The 21490-nt window shown below is 39.8% G+C and overlaps 1 protein-coding gene across 2 annotated transcripts in view; it reads left to right on the top strand.

Annotated features, from left to right (window-relative positions):
- DOCK2 (dedicator of cytokinesis 2) overlaps positions 1 to 21490 on the top strand; it is a 411048-nt gene that overhangs the window by 16014 nt on the left and 373544 nt on the right. For both annotated transcript variants that reach the window (XM_082726146.1, XM_082726145.1), the window contains exons 2-6: positions 6222 to 6305; positions 16540 to 16580; positions 17652 to 17707; positions 18201 to 18297; positions 20997 to 21145. In XM_082726146.1, the coding sequence (XP_082582272.1) occupies positions 6222 to 6305; positions 16540 to 16580; positions 17652 to 17707; positions 18201 to 18297; positions 20997 to 21145 (427 nt within the window). The remainder of the gene's footprint in view (positions 1 to 6221; positions 6306 to 16539; positions 16581 to 17651; positions 17708 to 18200; positions 18298 to 20996; positions 21146 to 21490) is intronic.

Here is a 21490-nt window from a genome sequence, read left to right as displayed (position 1 = left end):
AAACAAACAAACAAACAAACTGTATGTTTACTTTATATGACATTGTGAATTTTCCAGTTTTACTTCTGTTACTCGTTTCTAGCTTTGTTCCTTTGTGGTTGGAAAAGTTACTTTGTATGGTTTCAGTGTTTTTCATGTATTGAGATATGTTTTGTGGCCTAACATATGGGGTGTTCTAGGGAATGTTTTATATGCACTTGAATGTGCATTCTGCTGCTATAGGATGAAGTATTTTGTATATGTCTGTTAGGTCTGGTTATTTTTAGTGTGGTTCAAGACCTCTATTTTCTTTTTTTTTAATTTTTAAAAGATTATTTATTTATTTATTTATTTATTTGACAGAGAGATAGAAAGTACAAGTAGACAGACTGGCAGGTAGAAGGAGAGGGAGAAGCCGGCTCCACACTGAGCAGGGACCCCGATGTGGGGCTCGATCCCAGGACCCTGGGATCATGACTTGAGCGAAAGGCAGCCACTCAACCAACTGAGACACCCAGGTGCCCCTGGGACCTCTGTTTTCTTACTGATTTTATTCCTTCTTGTTCTATCCATTATTGATAGTGGGATATTGAAGTCTCTGATTATTATTGTAGAAGTGCCTAGTTCTCCTGTAATTGTGTCAATGTTGGCTTCATACATTTTGGTGCTGTGTTATTAGGAACATATGTTCATAATTGCTATATGTTCTTGGTGTGCTGACCTTTTTGCCAATATATAATGTCCTTTTTTGTCTCCTGTACAACTTTTGACTTAAAGTCTATTTTGTCTAATATTAATACACTATAGTGTTCTTTTTGTTACCATGTGCATGGAACATTTTTTCTTTCACTTTGAACTTGTGTCTTTGGATCTAAAGTGAGTTTCTTGTAGATAACATATATTTGGATCATGGTGGGTTTTGTTGGTAGTGGTAATGGTGTTTTATAATTCTTTCTGTCAATCTCTGCCTTTTGTCAGGATGGTTTAATTCATTTACATTTAATGTAAATACTCATAAAGAAGGATTTACTGCTAACATTTTGCTATTTGTTTTCTGTATATCTTAATGTTTTTCTATTCTTCAATTCTTTATTACGTCCTTTTTTATGTTTAATTGATTTTTTTCCTAGTTTGCTGATTTGATTCCTTTTATTTTCTCTCAAGAAAAAAAAATTTTTTTTTGTTATTTTCTTAGGGATTAATCTGGGGTTCACAATTAACATCTTACAATAATAACAATATATTTTGAGTTAATACTAACTTAGCTTCACTAGTATACAAAATCTCTGCTTCTGTACAAATCTATTTCTCCTCTTTTATTGTTATTGTCACACATTACATTTTTATACATGATATACCCATTATTTTGATTTATAATTATTGTTTTATGCATGTGTCTTTCCAATTGTCTGTTAGCAATGGACCTCTGTTTCTGTTTATCTCTTAATTCTTCTTCATTTTAGAAAGATATTTTGTGAGAAATAGAATGCTAGGTTGAGGTTTTTTGTTTTTATTTTTTCCTTTTAGCAATTTTAGCACTGCCTTCTAGCCTCTGTGATTTCCTTTGTGTGTGTGTGCTATGTTATTCACCATAGATTAGATCATTAGTTTTTCTTTTTTTTAAAGTCTATTCTTGGAGCATATTTTTTTAATTTAATTTTTTTTCAGTGATCCAAAATTCATTGTTTATGCACCACACCCAGTGCTCCATGTAATACATGCCCTCCTTAATAGCCAGTGGTGGGTATTAAGGAGGGCATGTATTACATCATTCGTTTTTGATGTAGTGTTCCCTGATTCATTGTTTGTGTATAACACCCAGTGCTCCATGCAATCTGTGCCCTCCTTAATACCCATCACTGGCTAACTCATCGCCCCACCCTGCTCCCCTCTAAAATTCTCAATTTGTTGCCTCTGTAGTTTCTGAAGAGAAATCATTTATTAATTTTATTGAGGAGTCTTTGCACATGATGAGTTGCTTCTCTCTTGCTGTTTTTAAGATTCTCTCTTTGTCTTTGGTTTTTGACAGTTTGGTAATTATGTCTCAGTGTGGATATCTTTGTGTTTATTTTGTTTGGATCTCACTGAGCTTTTTGGGCTCGTAAATTCATATCTTCCATCAAATGGTATTTTCTGAACATTATTTTTTCAAATACTCTTTCTGTACCTTTACCTCTCTTTCCTCTAATTATGGAACTCCCCTTATGTGAAGCTGGTATACTTGATAATCCCACAGGTCACTTAGGTCCTGTTCATTTTTCTTTATTTTTTTTTTTCTTTTTGTTTTGTAGGCTGGTTGATCTCAACTGACCTACTTTCAAGGTTATTGATTCTTTATTCTGTCTGTTCAAGTCTGTTATTGAGTCTCTCTAATGCATTTTTTCACATTTGTTATTGTACTTTTTAACTTCAGAATTTCTGTTTTATTAGTTTGTCGTTTCTATCTATTTAATGATACTCTCTGTATTATGAGACATTAATATTTTGGTTTTGTTTAGTTCTTTGCCCATAGCTTCCTTTAGCTAGTTCAGCATATTTAAGACAATTGATTTAAAGTCTTTGCCTCATAAATCTAATGTCTATCCTTCTGTATGGGATCTCTATTATTTTCTTTTTGTTCTCTTATACATGGACCGTCCTTTCTTGTTTTTTTCTTTTTTTTTAAATAAGCCTCATAATTTTTGTGTTGAAAACTAATTATCTTGAATATTATAATGTTCTAACTCAGATGTCAGATTTTCCTTCTTGCCAGAGCTGGCTGTAGCTGCTTAAAATAGGCTGTAATAGTTTGTCTGTTTGGTGATTTTTCTAAAGCATTTTTGTGAAGACTGGTCACTTAAACCTCCAAATGCCTGTAGTTAAAAAAAAAAAAAAATCTGGTGTTTTTAGCTGGGCTCTATGTGTGGGTAGGGTCATAACTTTAACATATAGCCAGATAACTTGCAACTCTGCCTTAGCTGGCATTTCTTGCCAGCATGGAGTTTGAAGGCCAATCAGAGTTGACAGTTTAGGACCTTCTTCCATCGATTCTTTCTTTTCTTCATTTTCTTTTTTTTTTTTAACTAATTAAAAACTAAAATATTTAATTGAAGGAAGTCTATTCTTAATTTTATCTTTGCATATATTCTAGCATTAAAATACAAACATATTTTATTCTCAATAAAGTACAAATTATATAAATATTTAAACTTACATGTAGGATTTTTTTTTTAAATTTCTTTTCAGTGTTCCAGAATTCATTGTTTATGCACCATACTCAGTGCTCCATGCAATTCGTGCCCTCCATAATACCCACCACCAGGCTCACCCAACCTTCTTAGCCTCCGCCCCTCCAAAACCCTCAGATTGTTTTTCAGAATCCACAGTCTCTCATGGTTCATCTCCCCCTCCAATTTCCCCCAACTCCCTTCTCCTCTCCATCTCCCCATATCCTCCATGTTATTCCTTATGCTCCACAAATAAGCAAAGCCATATGATAATTGACTTATTTCACTCAGCATAATCTCTTCCAGTCACATCCATGTTGATACAAAAGTTGGGTACTCATCCTTTCTGATGGAGGCATAATATGCCATAGTATATATAGACCACATCTTCCTTATCCATTCATCCATTGAAGAGCATCTTGGTTCTTTCCACAGTTGGTGACCCATCCATTCTTAGCATGTGTCCAGATCTGTGCATAGCATTCTAGATCCCTTGGTAAATGGGGGTGTTATACATGCAAGACTTATCCATATTGTAACAACTGTCAGTACTTTGTTCCTTTTTTTTGACTAAAGAATACTCCATTGTATGGTTAGACCATCTTTTGTTTATATGTATGGCAGCAGATGGAAGGTTGATTAGTTAAACAGAGGAGTTTATAATCTCATTGCTCTGATTATTGCTCTCGCTGATATGTGGAGATTGGATGGAAGGAGGCAGAGTACATGTGGAAAGGCCCAGGAAAATGCTGTTGCTCTCTGTCTCTAATCCCAGTGGTCTCCAAAACAAATAGAGACTTTCTGCTGATGAATTATGTGACCAAACATGGTGGAAGGAGGGTTGAACTAAATGAGAGGAATCCTGAGTCTTCCTGGTAGTCTCACCATCGACTCAATTCATTTCTTCTTCCCTTGGTCCTCCAAAGCATAAATAATAAATAATAAGAAAGGGCAAGCTCATAGCTGTAGTCCTTTAGGGAGCCCTACGGACAGATCAAAACAAACAGTTACAGTTTCCTGGAACAAGGTCGTCTCTGCTCCCTCTGGTTCTAGCAACCCTCACAAAGGACTTGGAATACCATTTTCAAAATTGACACTGAGATGGGGAGAAGAGAAAGGGACAAGAATACGTGAAAATCCCAGCTTTACCAGGTTTCAATTGTCTTTTTCTTGAGTAAACATTTGCTTGATTCCTATAAACTGTTGGCTATCTTCCAGAGATCTGATAAAGTTGATTCTGGGAGCTTTTGTCAGATTTTTCTTTGCTTCTTTAGAAAGACAGGCACTTGGAGTTCCTTACTCTGCCATTTCTGCTGAAGTCACCCAAAGAAGAATTTTTGAATGCATTTTGTTTTGTTGACATATGAAGCAACTGAGGACCAATGGGAGAGGGAGTGAACTGAGTTCATATACCTACCACATGGATGAATTTTGAAAACATTGTGCTAAGTGAAAGACCATATATGATATAATTCTATTTGTATGAAATGCCCAGAATAAGTATACCTGGAGAGGTAGAATGTAGATTAGTGGCCACTTGGGGTTGGGGGAGATTTCTGAGGTGATGAGATTGCTTTGAAATTAACCATGGTGATGTTTTCACAACTCTGTGGATAAATCATTGAATTATACACTTTAAATGGGCACATTATACCTCAATAAAGCTATGCCCAAATAAATAAATAACATCCGTCCAGATTCCCATTCTCTTGGAATAAATCCCAAATCCATCACAAGACTGTATATGACCTGGTCCTTCAGCCTCATCTTTTGTCATCCTCTTCTCTGTTATCATGCTCCATCCACAGCAGTTTCTATTGATGGTCTCTACATATCTCAAGTGTCTTCCTTTCTGCGGGCCTTTGTACCTACTGCTCCCTCTTCTTGAAATGCCCCTCCCTTGTTGTCTCCATAGCTGACCTGCTCAAATATTTCATGTATCAGCTCAGGGAGGCCTTTACTAAGTACCCCAACAAAAGTTGGTGTGTCTTATAACACTCTACTAGGCCCTGTTGTTCCCTCTTTCACATGTCTCATATTTTAGAAACTTATATTTATTTCTGTGTTCACCAAAAGAACAAGATCAGTGCTTAGCATGTGCCTGACACATCACACCCACTTACTGAATGTCTGCTACGTGAATGTGTGATGACAACATTCTAGGATCATACTGTCCTCCTCATTAAGAGTCTTTCAAGTAAAACTCCTGAAAGTCTTTCCTTAAATAAAACCACGTGCATTGTGCCCTATTCTGTTCTTGAAAACCTCCCAAGCTGATGGTTCCATTTAACCTTTGGAAAGTAGGCCACATCCCTAATCTGGATGGAGAATGTGACCTGGTCCCCACCCAGCAAGTGACACTGAACAGGGCCTGTGCACTGCAATGATATGGCATGATCTTGTGTTCTCAGGGGTTAGCAGAGCTTCTGACAGTTCCCCTTCTAACAGGGGAACTCTGAATGTTTATAGCCAACTACTGTTCCCTGGGGACTGATAATAGAAATGGGAAGACAAGGCGCACCCTTGAATGTTAGGGTGTTCTCACAAGGAGGGAGTAACTGTGGAGCAGCAAGTAGCTCATCATAGTGGTTGAGAATATGGAAGTTAAATACTGATTTTCCTGTCACTTCCTGACCTGAAGACTTTGACCAAATTGTTTAACTTTTTAGCACCTCTGTTTTCCATCTGTAAAATGGGTTCACAGTTTATACCTCATAAGTTTGCTGTTAGAATGGAAGGAGAAGATGTGCAGAGCACATGCCTGGTGTGCTGGGAGAGGTCAGACTATGGTCGATGATATCAATAGCCTCTTTGTCATGCAGACTGGAGTGCAGGACCTGTGCTGAGAGGAGTCAGATTCGGTTAGTGAGTGGGGGCCTTTAGCAGCCAAACTAGGCCTGCATTGAATCCTATGGTAGGCAGTGGGTTTCAGTATTGGTCTTATTAACCTATGTAGGCTGTATGGGTATGAGGTAAACTCAGTGATTTTCAGTATCCAGAGGTCTCACCATGCTGCTCCTCTCTTCTCTTTCACAGCAATATACAACTTCCAGGGCAATGGAGCTCCCCAGCTCTCCCTGCAGATTGGTGATGTGGTGCGAATACAGGAGACCTGTGGAGGTGAGTCACTGGTTCAAGTGACCTACGGATGCCAGACCCCCTGGCTGATGGTGTTGGGACATCTGCAGTGCATACTTAGTATCTCCAGCCCTCTCTTGGAACCTGGGACTTTGTGTGGTCTGTTAATGCATTTTGATAATAGCAATTAGAATTTACTGAAAATAATGTTTTGTTATTTTAGGAATTTATGCTTAGTAGCAAAGGTCTGACTTGAGAGGTTTCATGTTTGTTGTGCTATCCATTTACCACAGCCATGGGACTATTTGGCCTGTGACATCCACCTTTTTTCTTAGTATAAATACTAATAATATTCTAAAGGGAAATCTGCACTATTGGGATTAGGATTTTGAAGAGTTCAGTAAATTATATCTTTGATTCCAAAAGGTTTGCTATGTACAGCTGAGTGGTGTGGCACTGCACCTTGTCCTGGGAGCAGTGCTCATTCCCTATATCAAGCTGGGATCCCGGTTTTGGGCAAAGCGGGCATCTCTTTCTTCCCACAGAAGTGCCATCTTCTTTTGAAGCCAAATGTGTATTGGACTGTGTTCAATGGTGATGGTGGTGATAGGGGAGCTTTTAAAAATTTGCACAAAAGCTAATGGCCTTGGATCCCTAAGTCAGGGAATTATAAATCAGTATATCACCTATGTCACTGATAAAATTGATATTGGGAGCATGGCTTGGGTGTACGAGCCAAGTGAACTTGCCAGTGTTTTGGCCACAATCAGGCAGACTCTTCCAGTTCTCACTGACAGAGCAGGGCATCCACCATTCTCCCCCTCCCTGGGCCTACCTCTACCCTGCCGTGTGGAGAGCATATATCCTTCCTGTAGCTGGGCAGGGCAAGAAGCAAGAAAGAAGTGAAAGAAGTGAGTGGCCTGAGCCCCAGTTCCACCCCTCCCTCTCAGCTAATCTCTCAGATTAGAGAGTTCTTATGCTGAGACAGGAGAGAGGGGTGGACAGGAAGCAGGCCTGCTGCTATGAAGGAGGCCCCCTCCAGGGGAAATAGCCAGCTAGAGGAAAGGAGGTTGCCTACAGAACTCGCTGTGTTTGGATTCTTACTACATACTGGGGCACTATGCTAACTTCCTTATAGCATGTTAGTCTGGTCACTCCTCAAGGCAACCCACAGGACAGGTCTTATCCCCAGTGTCAGACCAACCATGTGTAACTTCCAAGGCAATTCTGGAGATTGGCACACACATACATGCATACACACACACAAACATGTTCTCACATGCATACATACACACACGCATACACAAGCAGATGTGCACACACATGCAAACATAAACACACAGAAGCATGTGCACATATATACACACATACAAACATACGTCTACAAGCAGACACACACACACACACGCGCGTGCAAACCAAAAAACAAACAAGCATTAGAGCCTTTGTGAGGGGGAATGTATTTGATATCTGATATCTCAAAACAGCTTTCAAGGAGTCATCATGGTAGAAAGGAGAACATTGTTCACTTCCCTTTCATTTATTTTATCCTTTAGTATTATTGTTATTCTGGGTTGTATCTGAGGTAAAACAATGCACTTTTTAATGTCCAGGCCTCTAAAAATTCCAGTCTGGCCCTATGCAAATCTTTTAGACACAGAGTGAATGTGGCTGGGGCAGGAAGGAAGGAATATGATTCCAAACACCCAGCCCCCTTGCCTCAGTGCAGCCCATCTTTCATAAATCCTGTTCTACCCAGTGGCAAATAAGCAAACTGTAAGTATCTAACAAGGGCAAAGAGTGAAAATATCAGCATGACCAATCTCCTTAGTGTCTCCTGTGCTACCGAATGCTAATCCTTAGAAACATGAGGCTTCATGTCTGCAAGGGAGGAATCAAGACTCAGGGAAGGGAAATGACTCCCTGAGGATCACACAGGGAGCATAGCTCTGTATCCCTCCTTATGTATGCCAGCCCGCGCCCTTTCTTCCACCCTGTGCCTACCAAGATTGTGCCTACTGTCGGTGATGATTTGTTATGTTCCACATTTTGAGATTCAGACAAGTATATTCCTCTTCTTTTCATGAGATTTTCCTGGAGAAAGAGTTTCTGGGCAGTTAACTGACCACACAGGTTGCCTAATCAGAGCCTTCTGTTATTTTCACCTGGCATGCTGTCTGACCTTCAGAAAGGTCTGACCTTCAAACCCCACTTATTGACTTGAGCCACTTTCATTTGTCTTCGGGGTTAATGTCCTTGTTACTAACTTCTTTGGCTCTGGTTTTCCATGTTTGATTCTATTTTATTAGTTTTATTTTAATGTATCCTTGTAATAAGTGGCCACAATGCCTTTCTAGAAAGAGCTGGGCATACTAATTTAGTGAGTGAGTGCCAATTCATGAATACTTTGAAAATACATATTCAGTGTTCAGAAGTCTGTTAACATGAGTCTATTTATCTGAAGCATTTGTATGCAAAACAGCAGGAGTTACCATGCCCACCCCCATATGTATATGGAGTTTTAACTGTAATTTATGGACCCTAAGTTTTCCCTGAGGGCCTTGGATGGCTACAGGCTCTGAAACCATGCCTGGTATTGTCTGTTTTGCAGAAGGGGAGTTCTGCCTATGATCCTGATTGAAAACCTGCTACCACCAAATATAAAAAAGTGAAAACCACAGTGTTGGTCAAAAATGAGTCAGGATGATGTAATGTAAAGAACTTGGGTGTGCCCATGAAACCCTTTTGCAGAAACCTACTTGAAAAATGAAATCCAGTCACCTGAGATGTGAATCAAAATTTAAAAATACAGGAATTAAAAAGCTCTGATAAAAGAAAATAGTGGTGAGCATCGAGTCTAAATGAATCAATTTATAAAGATTGATACTAAAAGTCACATAAGCAATGGATTTTGCAACACTGAAAAGAAATAAAGTAAAATAAAAATTTAAAAGTCACAATGTTTATGAGTACCAAAAAAATGTTATTTTTAGGAAAGTGAATAATATTAAAAAAACATGTAAAATCAAGAAGTGAAGAATAGGAAGGAATAGATTAATTTTATGATACTATTATATCAGAGTTTGTCAATATCAATTAGAAATAAGATACTATAATTAAAATCATAATCATTTCAATTTTTTAATGCTTTTCACAGTTATTTTTATTTTAAAGGAGTTTTTAGGAAATCTTTATAAAGAAGAAACATGTATTTATCTTATTTTGAAGTTTTTATTTAAATTATAGTTAACATATACACAGTATTAGTTTCAGGTATACAATATAGTGATTCAACATTTTCATAAAACACCCTGTGCTCATCACAAAAAGTACATTCCTTAATCCCCATCACCTATTTCACCCATCCCTTCATCCACCTCCTCTCTGGTAACCATCAGTTTTTCTCCTTAGTTCAGAGTCTGTTTCTTGGTTTGTATCTATCTCTCTCTTGTTTCCTTTTGCTCATTGGTTTTGTTTCTTAAATTCCACACACGAGTGAAATGAAATCATATGGTATTTGTCTTTCTCTCACTGACTTATTTCACTTAACATCATGCTCTCTAGTTCCATTTATGTCTTTGCAAATGGTATAATTTCATTCTTTTTATGGCTGATCTTCTTTGTCCATTCAATTGTTGCTGGACACTTATGCTGTTTCCACAATTTGGCTATTGTAGATACTGCTGCTGTAAACATCAGGGTGCATGTATCCCATTGAATTAGTATTTTTGTATTCTTGGGTATTGTAATTGCTGAATTGTAGGGTAGGTCTATTTTTAACTTTTTGAGGAACCTCCATTCCCTTCTCGAGTGTGGCTATACCAGTCTGTGTTCCCCCTAGCGGTGCGTGACAGTTTCCCTAAGAAGAATTATTTAATGACCAGAGCCGAAGGCAGATGCTTAACTGAGGCACCACCGATAGTTTTTAAATCCTCCCCCAAACTAACAAACCAAAAAAGGAGTGGAAAGACTGTGAACTTTTGAATCATAAAGTTATTCTCTGGTCCTTATACCCACTAGCTGGGTAGGTGGGCTTCAGTTTTCTCACCTGTGAAATGTGTTAAGGTTGCCTGTTCTTGGGCTTGTTATGTGGATAGTGTGAGAAAATAGAGAAGCTATCTAGCACCATGCCTAACTCTTCAGTGCTCTGTATTGGCTAATTCCATCCCTCCCCCCATTATTTAAAGCTACATGGAGATTGGCAGGTATATATCTTTACAGTATGGCCCAGAGAACCTGAAAGCTGGCTCTTTGATTGCCTGGAATGGGTGAGGCTAGCCCTTCCTTGCCTATACTAAATTTACTCAGCTGGATGAATGAGGAAGACAAACACCTGGCCTGGAACCTTAGATGTGAATGAATTTCCTGTCACTGGAGCTCATTTTGGTTAACTTTTTATTATAAAGATAATATTTTGTTGTGTTGAAAACTCAAATTGTTCAGTAGGATACCTGTTGTTACTAAGCCTTAGATATCCTAATGCTTATTTTTTTGGTCTGTAGTATATCTCTCAGGTCACCTCTTTTACCCCAGAGTCTACATAAACATTCTATGTTCTGATTTTAGATATGGAAAAATACATATGTTTATTGGGCAGTCAGAATTCCTAATGGGAGGATAAACAAAAAAAAAATCATGTGATTTTTCTTTAGTCACTTCCTTCAGTCCCACTTGGTTGACATCATTCCTGATATTTAATTACATTTCCAAAAGAAGACTTTATTCCTATATCCAGTTTAATGCCTCCATTCCTTCTCCAGTTTAAACAAGGTTGGGGGTGGGAAGGAGTTCAGGGTACTTTCTTTCCAATTCTCTGTCTTTCCTGATCAAATAAGCCTGAAGATCTGTCAGTGCCCTACATGAATATTTGTGTAGCTGGGGAATGAGAGGCCAGGTGTCCCTAGGAGTAAATCTCTTGGACTGCACCCCCATACTTGGATTTGGCTTGGGGGTGGGGAAGCTACACCAAGTGCTCCTAAGGCAGCAATTACCACCTCCTGTCTCTTTGTCTCTTTGTTTGTCTCTCTCTGTCTCTCCCTGACTCTATTTCTCTTCTAATTGCATAGACTGTAGTAGAGGAATGGTCTTTTGGGGTAGCCCTGCTTGTTTAGACTCTTCTTTATAAGCCCGTCAGAGGGAATGTCTGCTCCACTTTCAATTATTTCCTTCCTTTCTAGAATGACAGGGAAATTTCCATTCCACCTATTGATATATACACTTGTCTGGGTCATGGGGGTCTATTATTAACAGGAAGTGAGTGGGTTCCCAAGGTTCCCAAGGAGCTTTTGAATTGTGTTTACTAGTAAAATGAAACCAAGGGAAGGTGCGAGGGAAGATGCTGACATTAGAAGTTTTTGCTTTTTAAGGTAAGGCATAGCTTTTGTTGCTTCCTTCCTAGAAATGGGTCCACACTGTGCATACCATTCTGAGACTTGCTTTCCTCACTTAAAAATATCTAGAGATCTTTCCAAGTTTTAAATGCATTACCTTGTTCTTGGTTCAGCTGCAAAGAACTCTGCAAGGAGAGTTTTGCGTCTACTGCTTGCTGAGTAAGGTATACCCAGAGCCCATGCAGTAGCTTCTGGGGCAACAACTCTATTGAGAGTGATCTAAGTTCTTTGCTTTCAGGGTAAAAGGGTATCATTACGAGCACTTGACAGGGTGTCTTATTAAAATGCCACTTTGCAGGGAGATGGCCCTTGTTTGGGTCTGCTTTAGAGATAGGTCATGTGAAAGTGAAGTTTTCTTCTCCTCTGAATGAGGATGAGGCCAAATCATCAATAAGCTCCGTTTTGTTAAATTTGAAGTATGTATCATTCACTTTGTTGTTATGGAAATATGTTGAAATGACTGAAAAAAAATCACTGAAAAAAGCAGTGGTATTCAAAATCTGTGGGTTCTGAAAATAAAATAGTAAATATGCCCAACTGGGGTGCCTAGGTGGCTCAGTGGGCTAAGCCTCTGCCTTTGGCTCGGGTCATGATCTCAAGGTCCTGGGATCAAGCCCCACAACAGGATCTCTGCTCAGCGGGGAGCCTGCTTCTCCCTCTCTCTCTGCCTGCTGCTCTGACTACTTGTGATCTCTCTGTCAAATAAATAGATAAAATCTCAAAAAAAAAAAAAAAAAGAAAATATGCCCAACTTTCTCTGGTTGTTGTTGTTGATGATAATGATGATGATTTTTTTTTTTTAAGATTTTATTTATTTATTTGACAGAGCGAGACACAAGCAGAGAGGGAATACAAGTAGGGGGAGTAGGAGAGGAAGAAGGCCTCCCAGAGTAGGAAGCCGGATGTGGAGTTCAATCCCAGGACACTGGGATCATGACCTGACCCAAAGACAGAGGCTTTAACCCACTGAGACACCCAGGCACCCCTGATTATTGATTTTTAAAAGAGAGAATGGCATTTACTGAATTTGGACACTTACCATATGCCAGGTACTGGGAAAATTCTGAATTTCTTATCTAACTTCAGCTTCATGAGACAAGCACCATTATTATTCCCACCTTCAGATAAGAAAACTGAGGTTCAGAGAAGTAAAATGACTTGTCTAAGATTACACAGATAGTAAGTCATAGATCTCTACTCAAATCAAGGATTTGATTCCAGACATCATGCTCTTAACCACTAGCTTCTTTTTGATCTTGGTATCATTAGATATTTCAATTATGCAGGAAAGTAAAATACATTCAGGCAATGACCACTCAATAAACAAATAATAACACTTTTTTTGAGAAGTAAAAATTTTAGATGCAGTTGAAAACCTCATTTTATCCCTCTTCCATTTTAGTCTCATCTTTTTGTCTATGCTATAAGTAACATTTATCCTAAATTGGTATGTTTTCTTCCTGTCCAAGGTTTTATGCCTTTACTTCATAATCATGTTTAAAAAACAGTTTCTGCAACACCCTGTGGGGTAAATGTTATTTCCCTCATTTTATAAATGTAAACACTGAGGCTTTAGTGACCTGACTGAAAATTATGCTTCCTATAGACCATGGATTTTTTTTTCCTAATGTCCTGGGATATTTTTAATCTCTCCTCAACTTTCTCCTGACCCTCCACAACTGCTGATTAGAGAATTTAGGTACATTTCATTTTGGTATTTGAGATGTGGGAAGGGAGGAAGATTTGAGAAATTAGTACTTCACGATTGTCCAGAAGAATGGTAAACATTTCCTTTTCTCATCTTCCTCCAGGATACACTTTGTGAGTTTTCTATTAAAAACAGAAAGGGGGTTGGGAGAGGGGCATGGGGTTATGGACATTGGGGAGGGTATGTGCTAAGATGAGTGCTGTGAAGTGTGTAAACCTGGCGATTCACAGACCTGTATCCCTGGGGATTAAAAATATATTATATGTTTATAAAAAAATTAAAATTAAAATTAAAATTAAACAAAACAAAACAGAAGTGCTTATCTCCTGGATGGTGTTTCTTTTATTTAACTGGAAAGGGTGTTCAGCCTGGGGGCAAGTCCTGAGATACAGCAAGTACTATGTTACACAGCCTGCTTTTGATCATGGTGTTCATTGTCATGGATTTTACTACGGATGCCAGCTATTGTTATCTGCCTGGTCAGGTCTTGGAGTATAGCCAGATGTAGGTGACAGGCGAAAAGATTAAGGAGCTGATAATGGGAAGTCATGGAACTCAATGACCTAGCAAGGGTGGAGATGTCAGAAAAAGTCCTAAAAGCAGCCCTGATGCAGTTGAGGTTATTATGATCACCTTGCAAGTGAAGGTGGTAATAAGCTCTTCTCATGAGGATCACAGGGGATTATTCTGAAGTACTTAGCCCAGTACCATGTACATAATAGGTGAACTATCAGCGGTTGTTGAACTTGAATCTTGAAACCAGTATGCTGGAGTAACAGTCAATAGATTCCTTCCCTTGCTCAAGAGTGAGCTGAAGTTCTGATCATCAGAAGGTGTACATCACAAGGTGTACATAAGTAACTGAGTCTCAAGGGTCTAAGCAGGTCCTGGACCAGGGAGTCAAGGGACCCTGACGGGGCTCTTGTCACGGAGATGTAGAGTTGAGCATGAGCTTTGGGTAGCTACTGTTGGCCCCTTGATTATTTTTCTTTTCTCTGGTAGATTCTGATGGCCTTAGCCGTCAAGTGGATTCAGGTCACTGCAACTAAGAGACCCTTGTCTGTATTTGTAGTCCGAGAAAAATTTTTCTGTATATGTGCTCATCACACTAGGGCTAATGTGGCAGAACAGCATTGAGGGTTGGCTTTGAAGCTGTTCCGATTTGCCCTTGAATCCTGGCTGTGTGATTTGGCCCACTACATCAACTGACTTGAATCTCAACTTCTTCATCTATGAATTGGGAATGATAATACTTAGCTCACAGTATTGATATGAGGACTAAATGAGGAAATGAATGTATAACACTTAGCATACAGCTTTGCATACATTAGGTATCAGTAAATGGTACCTAGCAATATTCCAAAGATGTTTTTATATCTAGTTGGTGACATGGGGTTGAACTGCAAACAAAGGACTTGTTACAATGCAATGTTGTGGAGTGTCATCTCTGTGGGGTTATGGTTGGATTTAAATCTTAGTTATATCACCCACCAACTGTGTGACCACAAGCAAGTTGCTTGATCATTCTGTGCCTATTTTCATTCATAGAACTGAGGCAATAATAATATCTGCTTTGGAGGATTGATGTGAAGATTAATTCATAATTTTAAAGAAACAAAATAAAAACTTTACTAAAATTCTTAACATGCAGCAAGCACTCAGAAAGGAAAAGTGCTATTGTTAATGGTTAATTATTACCAGCAGTTATGAACAAATTATTAGAGGAGTGTAAACAGAATGAGATGCTTCTTGAGGTTTCCAGCACTGGAAGTATTCCAGTGGTTGGTAAGTTGCTTGGTAGGATCATGGGGATTCAGATATTAAGGGGAGGAAATACTAGGCAACCACCATGCTTCTTCCTCCATCAGACAGGAAACACAGTATGATGGCTGCTTATATTCAAATCCTGAGGTGTTGTCACTTACTAGCTGTGTAACCCTGGGTAGGTTACTTAAGTTCTCTCTGCCTCAGGTAGGCCACTCTTACAAAGTAGGATAATTACAGTTCCTACCTCCTGGTTTGTACAAGGATTAAAAGACTTCATACATGATGATGCTTGGAATAGTACTTTATTCCAAACCTGAGATTCTTTCTCTCTGACCTCCATTCTTTTCTTTGTTGTTTTGTTTTCTTGTTTTTGTTGTTGTTTTGCCTTTTCTTTCCTTCCTTTTCCTCTTCTCTTGCTGTTTCTCAAAATAGGAGCCACTGTAGCTCTGTTGCTTTAGAATTTTCTTTAGGACCTGACCTTCAAGCTGGCTCATGATTATGAAGAGTGACTTCGCATTTTAACTTGTTTGTTTGGGGGCTTGCACGTATGTCTGTTGAGAACATATTTCGACAACAATCTGTCAGCCTAGTAATGAGGGTTTGCTAATGAGGCTCCCGACAGACGCTTTTTATTTACAAAGATGACAAATGCCGCTACTTGGCTGTGCTTGAATCATTGCAAAGGCCAGTGGACTCATTATAGTCATCAATATTTGCTACATGGAGGCTCATTTTGTTCAAAGACTGTGTATAATTTGGACTTCTGTTAATTGAATCATTTTTGATGTTCTTACAAAGGGAAGAATCTTTTAAAATTCCTATCCTTCTACCCATCTCTAAATTTGTCTGTTTTGTAATAACTAACTTTTGCAAATCACATATGAGATCCTATTTGCTGCTGTTAGAACTATGGGTATTATTTTAGGATGTTTGACGAGCTCCCTAAGCCTTTCTACATCTTTAAGGCAGAGGTTGAAACATGCACAAGAGTATAGGACCGAGTCAGGTAATGGAAATAAGTGAAGGGCTGGATAGAGGCTCGTGAGTTGGAGGCACCTCCCATCTAATGGGACCAAATGGTCTTCACTGTCAGCTGACTGTGGCCATGGGGAAGCACTGGCCACCATCCCTGGGCCTCCTATTTTTTCAGAAGGAGGAAATTTGTATTGCTATGTGAAATTCCTGTCTTTTTAAATGCTTTTTGGAGATGTTCACAATGAATCCAACAGATTTTGTTGAAGCCTGAGGGCTTCCAGACTTGTATTTGTACCTAAGGTCTAAAGCACACGGCAGTAGCTTCTTTGCTAGTTAAAAACAAACAGAACAACAACAACAACAACAACAACAAAAACCCCAGCAATAAACTTATAGGAATAGATAAGAAACCTGTTTGTTTATTTTCTCTTTGCAGATTGGTATAGGGGATACCTCCTAAAGCACAAAATGTTACAGGTAAGGCGGATCTGTTTCTATTTGAAACAATGTTGGATGTCTTTACATGAGATTGCAATCCCTTTGGGCAATTATTTCCACTATAGCTCCCCAGCACATTTGTCTCATTTCTTCTTCCTTGAGTCCTGTGCTTTCCCACCTCTACATGTTGGCACTTGTGCCTCAACTCCCTTCCCCTTAAGGCTCACCTCGCTTTCTTTTCCCTCCAACTTTTCCTGATATGCCAATTATATAGGATTTCTCCCTTCTTTGAGTCCCCATGGAAATGTGCATGTTTTATTTGAAATTTATCTTCTGCTGCCTTTCTCTAGTGGTTTGGGGGCATTTAACAGTTCCTCATGTCACAGAGTGAAGTCCAGCCTCTGTCCTCAGGGAGTTCACCTGTTCCAACTCCATATTACACCATTTTCCCCATGAGAGCAGCCACCTGTTTTACTGGTCTTACGGCTCATCGTGTCTAGCGCAGAAACAGATGCCTCCAGTGTGCACCCTGGTTCATTTATGAAGGAATTTTCAAGTAATTGATAAGCTTCTCTTATTAACTGAGCCAAGCTTTGGGGACAAGGGAATAAGACTCTTGTTCCTTCCTCCCTGACATGCTGATTAGGAGGCATGATCCTACTCTGGTCTCCAAAGAACAGTAACATAAACCCTGGGAAAACAGGTCTTTTATCAAAATAGCCCATATGCAACCAAGGACCGCTGTTGCTTTAGGACCTGATGTTCCAGCTGTTTGTGACTGCGAAGAGTGACTGCTTTCCTGGAATTGGGCAGGACAGGGGAGAGACAGAGCATTTTGTCTCACCTAGAGTGAGTCTTTTATGTGCTGCTGTCTTGTCATTTGGTAGGATGGGTGTCCACAATGGGCCTGGAGCATCCTTGGGAATCTAGGGCTATTATGGGATCTAGGACAGCCAACTGGTGGAGAACTGGTAAGAAGTAGAAGTAAGAGAATGAATTATTCCTGTAATATTTGAGAGTTTTACCAGTCAATTGTTTTTGGGAAAAACCATGAAGGCCTGGGGTCAGTTATTGCTGTAAGGATTTGACATTTTATTTTATTCCCAACAGGGAATTTTCCCGAAATCCTTTATCCACATCAAGGAAGTGACCGTGGAGAAAAGAAGGTATTTGTCATTCTTCACCAGGCTTGACCCTGCCATAGCTCACAGATGTCTCTGTCTTGTCTGCTTTGAAAGCCTGACTTGGCAGATGTGAATCAGCTCATGCCCCTTCTCTATGCCCACATGTATTTGCTTGTCTCCTTTTCCGCATACAGTAGGAGATCTAATCCACATTGATAATCTGTTCAGAGCTGATTCTGAGGGGGTATTAGGAAGTTTGGAGAATCAAACTTTTCACCCGCAGCTGTCTTTGAACTATATTAAAGTTGATTAATCCTGAGTAATGAGCTTGAAGGGCCCACCCCAGTGAAGGAGGACATTAAAAAGGAAGTTCCTTGCATTTACATAATGTAATTGGTGTGGCTATTGGAGGCCCTTTAGTCTCCTGCCAGCAGGCCCCTCTCAGCAGCTGCAGCTGAATGCAAATTTGCCAGCATTTTATCTTGTTAGCACCTGGGTATCAATTTCACACAATTTTGTCTCCCACCTTAAATAGAAATATCGAGAACATCATTCCTGCAGAAATTCCTCTGGCACAAGAAGTGACAACAACACTTTGGGAATGGGGCAGCATCTGGAAACAGCTCTACGTGGTGAGGCCCAGAACCCTGCTCCCGGGGATGGAAGCTTCCTGCGGTCTTTGCTTTGGTTCAGTTTTGGAATTTGGCTGTGAGCAGGGCAGGCCAAGGTAGCTCTTGTGACACAGTAGAACAAACATTATGAATACATGGAGGTCCAGAGAGGTTAGGTAACTTTCTCAAAGCCACACTGCAAGCTTGTGAGCCAGCTGTAATACACAGGGGTCTGATGTGATCTTTTGGTTTTAAAATAAGTTCAAAAATGTTTGTTAAAAAATAAAACTTCCTATCATGAAACTCCACATTATAATAAACCCTGGGGATTTTGGTTTGGTAGTCTGCTGACAATACCTAGAGAAATACCATTCTCATATATTAATTAACTAATGCTATTGTCCTTAGATCCATGAAGAAGCTTTGACCCTGGAAAAACAAAGAGCACATTTTGTATGTGTTTTCCCTGTATGGAAGCAAATCTAATTTTAAATCCTCCTTTGATGCTTCTAAAGCTCCTAATGAAAGCAATTAGCTAAGAAAACCATTAAGCCGAGAGTGAAAATGTCAACCAAAGCTTACTGCATCTCTGTTAGAGTACTGCGCACACCTGCTGATGTACACATGGTATTTGTAGACTTAACTTTTATGGTCATAAATGTCGATTCCTATGTGGATATTTCATAATATATGGAAATTGGCATATCCTACTCTGTAAGTTTCTCAAAAGTTGTTAGGAAAGTTTAGGAGAAAGTTCATTTGAAGCTCAAGTGGTTTAATTATTCATCGCCACTCCCCCTTTTTAAACATTGCATACACCTACACCATGGAAGCTTGGTGCTTTCCCTTAAGAAATCTTTGAATATAAAGTCTATTGTGCTTTTTATCCTTGTAAAGAGAACCTTAAACCTGTGGTGTTTCAATATCACCTTCATGATTCTTGCCATGTCTGCATACTAGATGAATAACGTTCGCTTAATATCTCAGTTGGCTCCCTTTTTAGTAAACTGAAGTAATTTATAGCATGCCATGTCATTCCAACAATTTCCAATTCTCCAACACTGACCAGATACCCTGTAATTCAATTCAATTCTACCACTGACTCCCCAGAGTCCGTTTAGGATTCTATAGGTTTAAGAACTCAAAACTACTGGATTGCCCTCACTTCAGATGCCAGTTCCCAGTCTTGGGTCCCCAGGCTACCCACACTTCTGTCCAAACATAGTACAAAATCAGGGGTTCATCATTCCCCTCCACCTCAGGTCTCCTAATTATTTAGAACAACTCACAGAGCTCTGCAAAGAGGTCTACTTATAGTTAGTTTTACTATAAAGCCTACAATGCAGGGGTGCCTGAGTGGCTCAGTCAGTTAAATGTCTGCCTTTGGCTCAGGTCATGATCCCTAGGGGCTCTCTGCTTAGCAGGGAGTCTGCTTCTCTTTCTCCCTGTCCCTCTCCCCCTGCTCATGCAATGAAGGAACAGCCAAATGGAAGAGATACACAGGTAAGGGAACTAGGGTGAATGAGCACAGAGCTTCCATGCCTTCTCTCAGCATGCCACTTTTCCTGTACAGAGATATGTTCACCATCTGGGAAGCTCTTTGAACCTTATTGATTGAGAGTTTTAATCAAAGTTTCATTACATAGGCATGAGTGATGAAATCTTTAGTCATTGTTGATTGAGCTCCTTGAAGGGAAGGGTGAAGGGGGTGGGGCTGAAAGTTCCAACTTTCTAACCATGTGGTAGGTTCCTCGGGCATCCTGCTCCCCATCCAGAAGCTGTGGAGGGGGCCTCCATGAGTCATAAACTCAGGTATGGTCAAAAGGGGCTCATTATGAATAAGAAAAGAGGCTCTTAGCACTCAGGAAGTTCCAAGGGCTTTAGGAGCTCTGAGCCAAGAACGGGGGACAAAGAACAAATACATATTATTATTATTATATATTTATTTAATTTTATACATGTTTAAAAATACTACATTATTATTATTGTTGTTCATTATTATTCCACATGCTTTCCCAAATGGATAGCCAAAAGTTCTTGGCATGATTAGAAAAACATTATTCAAATAAATACAATGAAAACAAGGCAATGTTATTAAATGCTTGCTATATAGTACCTGTCAAAAGCTCTGCACTCGAGACTTCTCTCTCCCTGTTAAAAAAAGGAATTGAGAAATGTGAGAGAGGAGTTAAAGATGTATCACCACGAAACTGCGCCTTTCTCCTTCCTTTCTATAGAAGGATGGAAGGAGAATCACCATATGGGTCTATGTTATTTAATGTTGGGTCTTTGTATCCCCAAAAGCCATTCCGTCCCATACATCGGGGAACACTGCCCTAGAAATAGGCCTTTATCACCAGAAAAAATGGCCCTGGTTCCCAGCCCTAAAGGGCTTGAGCTCTGGGACCTGCATTATAGCAGCTTTCATGGCATTTCTGCTCAACAAGTATCTTTTCTGATGAGAGTCAGAGATAACCCTTGCTTTAACCAAGACGTGACTGGGATTATTACTTTCATTTCTGGAAGTCTTTGTGGCCCAGCAGGAAGAATTATGTGAACGATGGAGACTACCACCCAATCCCTTGGCAGTTGTGTAGGGACCAGGAGAGATGCTCTCACCACAGCCCCTGAACATGCTCGACTGACTTTGGCACAGTTTGCCACACAGATGCCCACACACCCTCTGCCCAGGTGACTGTGCCTTGTTTCCTATCTTGTAGGCCAGCAAAAAGGAGCGGTTCATGCAGGTGCAGTCCATGATGTACGACCTGATGGAGTGGCGGTCCCAGCTCCTCTCGGGAACTCTGCCCAAAGACGAGCTGAAGGAACTGAAGCAAAAAGTCACATCCAAAATTGACTATGGCAACAAGTAAGACCTTCTTTCCTCAGAAAAGATGCTCTCTTCTACTACCTGCCTCCCTTCTTCCCTGTCTCCCTCCAGAGAAACTTGGTTTCATTTTTAGATGTGCGTTTGCCACTTTCTATTTGAGAGAAGAGTGTTACCAACGCGGTGCTTGTGTGCCTTTCTCATCACCCCCATGGGACCTAGGGACATGCAAGTGGAGGAAGGGCTTGCTTATGCAGTGGTTATTACTGGCTGAGAGATTTAGGACACTCATTTAACCTACTTCCAAGGGGCTGAGGAGCACAGTCATGCTGGTTCACTTTTGGCTTAGTTGTCATTTTATTCCTACACTTACCAAAACTCTCCCTT

Source organism: Mustela nivalis (genome assembly GCF_964662115.1).
Source record: "Mustela nivalis genome assembly, chromosome: 3".
Lineage (NCBI taxonomy): Eukaryota > Metazoa > Chordata > Mammalia > Carnivora > Mustelidae > Mustela > Mustela nivalis.
Note: the sequence above shows the minus strand (reverse complement) of the source record. Positions and strands in the feature narration are given on the sequence as shown.